The following is a 6,338-nucleotide window of genomic DNA, read 5'->3' as shown; positions in this document are numbered from 1 at the left end:
GATGAGTTGATTGGACCACCTCAAAAATGTGTTGTATGTGGAGATGAATTCCCCTTTGCAGCTATCAAGTCTCACAGTGATGAGTGCATGAGGTATTTGAGATTTATTTTTTTATGTGGAGTCTCTTATGGAAATGTTTATTTATCCTTGGTTTGGGCTCATAGGACAGAACGATTATCTGAGTTACAGTAGACTTTGTCAGTTTGAACCAATCAATGTTACTAAAATGTCATTATTATTGTTGTTGTTGTTTTTAAACCCTTTAAAGGCTAAATTCACCCAAAAATGAAAATTGTATTAATTAGTCACCCTCATGTTTTTCCAAACCCATAAGGTTTTCGTTCATCTTCACAACACGAATGAAGATAAATCTGAGCGCTTTCTTTCCCTCCATTGACAGCCTATGTAACCTACTTTAAAGGTCCAGCATGGTAGTGAAGACATCATTAAAGTAATCCATGCTCTCACGTCAACTCAACATGCATGCGCTTTGGTTGTTTTGTGAGCTTGCATCTAAGATCTATATTTTGTTCTGTTTTTTTTTTCTCACAAAGCATGCATGCATCACACCCTCTTCATACGTTGAGGTTAAACCACTGGAGTCACATGGATTACTTTAATGATGTCTTTCTTACCTTTCTGGACCTTTAAAGTGTTAGTTGTATAGGCCATCAATGTAGGACAGAAAACTCAGATTTCATTAAAAAGATCTTCATTTTTGTTCTGGAACAACATGAGGGTGATAAATTTATGACAAAATTTTCTTTTTTGCATGAACTATCCGCAGGAATGGACACCCCTGCCATAATGAATGTAATACGGTTATGATGTTTGCGTTAATGTCCCATTGTACCTTTGCCTTCAAGGTGATCCTGCAATTGGAGACGGTGTGACTCGTCATGTTTTTGCAACAGTCATGTCAAAACTCCATCATGGTTTTGAACTACAACTTGGTTAGTGACCTATACATACATGTTCTTTTTTTCCCGTTTTCTTAGGATAACTTTAAAAGAAGTTTACAGCAATTTGTTGGCATTAACAGTTAATTACTTGCCATTGGCCTTAGGGTTGATATTTTAAAAGGTTTCTGCATTTGTCTTTTGTAATGCATGCTGGATTGTTAAATGTTGCATGGCTTTATTTCTTTTAAGTGCCAGGAGGAACTCTTCTTTTTGAGGGTGAAAAGGATCACTTGATTCCCTCAACATCACAGAGTTTTCTGGATAGTGACTTCTTTGTGGTGGCAGGCCGTATGATCGGGCACTCATTCCTGCATGGTGGTCCATGCTTAACTGGTTTAAGCCCAGCAATAATCCACGTGCTTTTTGGTGGATCCCCTGAAACAGCCACCATAGATATACTGGACTGTGTGGACACTGATGTCCGTCAAGTAATAGAGATGGTTAGTTAATCTTTACTCTTATTAATTTTCATTAAATATATTAGCTGGGAATAAAAAAATTACTTAAACAAAAACAAATACACTGCACGGCCAAAAAAAAGTCACTGTTTAGATTTTAATAGGCAACTTCAGATACTATGGCTGGATCATAATTGCAGTGATTGTTTTTAGCATGTTATGTTTGCCAGCAGTTCATCTAACACTAATTGATGGAGTGTGTAGCTTTTCATTTCTTAAACAACCATGTAGGAAGACTCATCATGGCCATATACCAAGATGACAGTGTCAAGATTGATTAGGCTCAAGTTGTGAAAGAATGGTTGGAATGGACCATTAGGAATCATTTTCACACATGAATTGGCACCTGAGTCCCGACATTAACCTCAGTGAAAGTCTTTTGGATGTGCTGGAGACTTTACAGAGTGCTCACCTCTTGCATTGTCAATACAATATTGACTTTTAAGTATTTGCCTATTAAAATCCAAACAGTGACTTTTTTTTTTTTTTTGGCTAGGCAGTGTATATAGTTATTATAATTTTATGACCAGTTGAAAGGCACAGGTGAATTATCAGAGGAGGAAAAGAGGGCTATTACAGACCTTGCAGTGTCCTGGGATTTGCCTGGTGTGACATCAGAGAACAGAAGATGGCTGCTTGACAAACTGCTCATTCATGCAGTTAGTATGCATTATTGGTTGTAATACTCTTAAAGGGTTAGTTCACCCAAAAATGAAAATTCTGTCATTAATTACTCACCCTCATGTCGTTCCAAACCCGTAAGACCTCTGTTCATCTCCGGAACACAAATTAAGATATTTTTGATCAAATCCGATGGCTCAGTGAGGCCTGCATTGCCAGCAAGATAATTAACACTTTCAGGTGCGACAAAAAGCTACTCATTTTTGGGTGAACTAACCCTTTAAAGTTTAAAAATGTAATGCATGTCTAAATTCATCTGACACATTGACAACATTATCATTACTAAAGAATTGTAGAGCTCAATATTACATAAATGGTCCATATCTTACTAGTGGGGTGTACACTGTATCACAAGTCCTAGGAAAGAGAAGAGGAATAGTGTCTTTCCTCTCAGTCAGCAAAGACACTATTCCTCTTCTCTTTCCTAGGACTTGTGATACAGTGTACACCCCACTAGTAAGATATGGACCATTTATGTAATATTGAGCTCTACAATTCTTTAGTAATGATAATGTTGTCAATGTGTCAGATGATTTTAGAGAGGATAATTTGGCCAAAACATGATGAAGACAGCGAGGCCTCTCTTGAAGACACATGTAGGCTCGCCGGATTCCTTTGCACCTTCATTGGAAATTGTAAGTATATGAGAAATTAACTGACTTTTTGCTTTAGATGCTACAATAAAAAAAAAATAAAAAGGGTCATGATCTGGATTTGTAAAATTATTTTATGTTTCCTGAGGTGCACTTTTTTTTTAATGCAGCTTCTTATAATATCTTGCGGTTTCTAATGAAATTCTGGACTGGATGGGATGTGCTGCCCAGGAGCCTAGACGTTGAGGTGGTGGATGGAAACCTACCCAAGTCTTCCACATGCTATCAAACTCTCAAGCTTCCTAGTCATTACAAGGACTATGCTGCCTTTGAGAGCGATATTTTAGCTATCTGGAGCTCAGATTATGGATTTGGAATGGTTTAAGTTTGTGTAACAAATAATATCAGATATCATATTTCAACTGGAGTTAGTGTTCAATTTTTCTAAAATCTTCTTCAGTCAGAAGATCTCAAACATGTTTGGTATGTTACAGTGTTCAGAGCTTTGTATTTGACAAGGCGATGCCAAAATAACATTTGATAAGAAATGTAAGAATTTATTTGCTTGGATGTACTAAAAAGATACTGTTCTAGATATTTTAGCTTTATTAAATGGTTTGGAAGTAGTTTGAGCAACTAAGAATATTCACTGGATGCAAGAGTTAATGCATATTAACCGGCACTAAATGTCAAAATGTCCCATTTTTTTCTTCCTGGAAAGCCAGTTTGTGAATTTTGTAAGCAATTTTGACGTATTCAGAACCTTGTTGTCAAAGTTACACCAAACTAAGCTTTGGTCAAAATGTTATTTGAAACATTTATTGACTTTGGTACAAGACTGTTCAAAGCCATCAATAAAATTTTTCAGTTGACCATGCATGGTTCTTGACTGAGAAAAGAACTAGTGGATCAAATATTTAAACAATGTTGATAATAGGTCAAAACAGGCATGTATATAATTTTTTTCAACATAAGCAAAACTTGCTGATGCTCACTCCTTGAAGTTGTGTAGTCTTGCTACTCAAGCATTTCATATAATAACATTACAGTCTCTCTGTACACCTCCAACACATTAGAAAGGGGGACATCTGGGTCTGGGAATCTTTCAACATCCTCCTGTGTAAGTTGGTGTTGTATTTGTACTTCAGGGATCACCACACCAGGTTCATGATGACCACATGGCCCTCTCCAGTCAATGCCATATTGCATGGCATCTACCTGTAATAGACAATTGATAATTAAATTATTATTAATAAATTAAACCAACATCTGTCCTACTGCCAGAGCTCATTAAGCACCAAATAGTACAATCCATACAGTAGTTAGGTTGGCTTGAGAACGCAAACCTACTGAAATGCCATTTAAACTTCTTCTGATACTTTCTGACTCCTCCTACAGCTTTAACTCTACATCCACCAAACTTGGCTCAGACTTTTCTGACTCTGGTTGCTATATCGTGTCTAACTGATCTAACTTATTTAAGATGGCATAATTTCTAATATTTCTACACCTACCTGTCTGTATCTAATATATTTAATCTACATCTAATATTTTTAATGTATCACCTAATTTCTAATCTATCTATCCATCCTAATTAATGTGTCATAAATGCTAACCAGCTCTGATATAAATACCTGGATAGGATCTTGAAGTTGATGACATAACCAGAGCTGTATTGGTGACTGGTTTCCTTCTGTCCGCAACTTGTGGTGGTTCCAGCCATCCTGAAAGTACTGAAGGTGTTTCTGTACATGTGGCAAGAAACACCGCTGGAGGGCATAGAGATGCACTTCATCATCTGGATTCAGAAGCCCGTCATTCTCAAGGTTGGTGAAGATTGTGTAGAAGAGATCAAGCACTCCAGCATAAACATCTCTCCACAACCTTTCAATCCTAACAGTAAAAGAAACCAAAATACAAAAATTTCAAGACTTTCAAGGACCAACATTCATAATGTACATCCATAGCCTAAAATGGGAATTTAAAAAAAGTTTAAAATGTAAAATAAAAAGTAAAATCTATTTAAAAGAAGTGGGGATTTAGTTTTCCATTCATTACAGACATTTAAAAAAAAAAAATTTCCAGGATTGATGGCATAGACACCTGGTAACAATTTTCTAACTATCATAGTAGTCTTTTATTTATCTAGAAACCATGCCTATCTTGGTAATTGTTTGCATTTCTGTAAAACAAAACAATTTTCAAGGGGGCCTGAAAACTTAGTAAGGCATTGTATATGTTTGATTATACCTCTGATTTTGGACACTCTTCCCTGTGATGTGTGAGTTTCTGTTCTCTCCTCTGGTGGAAACCATGAAACGAGCAACATCGATATTCTCCCCACCTTTATCTGATCTCACACGTGATGGCACACCATAAAGGTTGACACCTTCTAAAAAGCTTGTCAGGACTGTAGCAGCTTTATTATTGGTGGCAGAGTTCAAGTACACAATTAGACGGCTAAAGCCATCAATGCCACCATGAACCACAATACGCCACCTGGAACAGATATAAGAAAATGAATTTCAACAATATTAACTAGGCTTTTGAGTAATGATAAAAAAAGACATTCTACTTTCTATAGTAAATCAAAACAGCCAAAACAGTATATCACATACTTGAGACAATATTTTTTTACATACAGGGGTTGGACAAAATAATATGAACACCTGTGAAATAGACAATATTTATTTATTAAGATGTTTTACCAAATTTTGACTTTAATAAGGATTATAACATTATTAGACTAGATTAACTGAACGTTTGAATAGTCTCAAGGTCTCTAATTTCAGGTGAATGTCGTCTATCAGAACATCTGCCAGTTGGTTCAGACTTCAGAGATGTTGAAGGAGAGAATCTATTATTATTATCTATAATCTACTTCTCACTCTTCACTAGGGATGTGCCGATACGAGTATCAGTATAGAACGGTTCACGGGGCAAATTCCAAATGGAAGTGATCATCCCTATCCTCTTGGAGTGGGGACTTTGGAGTGAGCCAGGCACGTGTGTGCCATTATGTACGGCTGCGTTTACACTGGCACAAAAAATCCGATCTTTCGCTCACATCTGACACAGATCGGAATTTGTTGCACACGTGTAAACACAAAAACCCGCACGAGATCCGATTTTTTTGCATCAGATCTGAGCCACTTCCAAATGTGGATTTTAATCGGATACACATCTGATATCTGGACATCCGACCTACGTCTAAACACACATATCTGATTCTCCACAGAACTCCCAATGCGAGTGCGACACGTTTGCTCATAAAGATTTTTAATGGTGTTTTAATGCCGGCGTGCTGTATGCGCTCGCATTTTATTGAGATGGAAACTTTTTATAGGTAAGAAATTGCACATTCAGGAGCTGGTTTTCAAGCCCCGCCCCGTGAATTTTGAAAATACAACAGCTAAAAGCTACATATATTTCTCAGCAATGAGGTGATAACTTAGCAGTTTTTGTAATTAAACCGACAAGCTTGTTTGCAATGCTTCACAATCGCTCAATCGCACGTGGGTGCATGCGTTCGTTCTCTCTCTCTCTCTCGCTCTCTCTCTCCTTAATTCGAATTCATTTCAATAAATATCATCTTTATTTCACTAAAGAATTCTACCTCTAACGAGCTGTAGATAAAATAGTCT

At 36.9% G+C, this 6,338-nt stretch overlaps 2 protein-coding genes across 2 annotated transcripts in view; one reads left to right on the top strand and one right to left on the bottom strand.

The window, feature by feature from the left end:
• Positions 1 to 865: 865 nt before the first annotated feature.
• Positions 866 to 3,079, top strand: LOC107689983 (uncharacterized). The gene is made up of 5 exons (XM_016488205.1): positions 866 to 953; positions 1,152 to 1,402; positions 1,951 to 2,079; positions 2,631 to 2,736; positions 2,865 to 3,079. The coding sequence occupies exons 1-5, from the start codon at positions 917 to 919 to the stop codon at positions 3,077 to 3,079; spliced, it is 738 nt and encodes a 245-aa protein (XP_016343691.1). The 5' UTR covers positions 866 to 916.
• Positions 3,080 to 3,580: 501 nt separating this feature from the next.
• LOC107689982 (uncharacterized) overlaps positions 3,581 to 6,338 on the bottom strand; it is a 6,551-nt gene continuing 3,793 nt past the window's right edge. Inside the window, exons 2-4 of the mRNA XM_016488202.1 lie at positions 4,945 to 5,193; positions 4,329 to 4,587; positions 3,581 to 3,912 (exon numbers count right to left, since the gene is read on the bottom strand). Of these exons, the coding sequence (XP_016343688.1) occupies positions 3,712 to 3,912; positions 4,329 to 4,587; positions 4,945 to 5,193 (709 nt within the window). The 3' untranslated portion in view covers positions 3,581 to 3,711. The remainder of the gene's footprint in view (positions 3,913 to 4,328; positions 4,588 to 4,944; positions 5,194 to 6,338) is intronic.

Source organism: Sinocyclocheilus anshuiensis, unplaced genomic scaffold (genome assembly GCF_001515605.1).
Source record: "Sinocyclocheilus anshuiensis isolate Anshui unplaced genomic scaffold, SAMN03320099.WGS_v1.1 scaffold1953, whole genome shotgun sequence".
NCBI classification, from domain to species: Eukaryota; Metazoa; Chordata; class Actinopteri; order Cypriniformes; family Cyprinidae; genus Sinocyclocheilus; species Sinocyclocheilus anshuiensis.
The sequence above is the reverse complement of the archived record's forward strand: the minus strand, read 5'-3'. Positions and strand labels throughout refer to the sequence as shown.

Excerpts from the sequence above, each read along its gene's own strand:
- LOC107689983 (XM_016488205.1), top strand. The coding sequence starts at position 917 with ATGTCAAAACTCCATCATGGTTTTGAACTACAACTTG. Across the intron at positions 954-1,151 it reads TGGTTTTGAACTACAACTTG|TGCCAGGAGGAACTCTTCTT; the intron begins GTTAGTGACCTA and ends ATTTCTTTTAAG. Across the intron at positions 2,737-2,864 it reads TTGCACCTTCATTGGAAATT|CTTCTTATAATATCTTGCGG; the intron begins GTAAGTATATGA and ends TTTTTAATGCAG.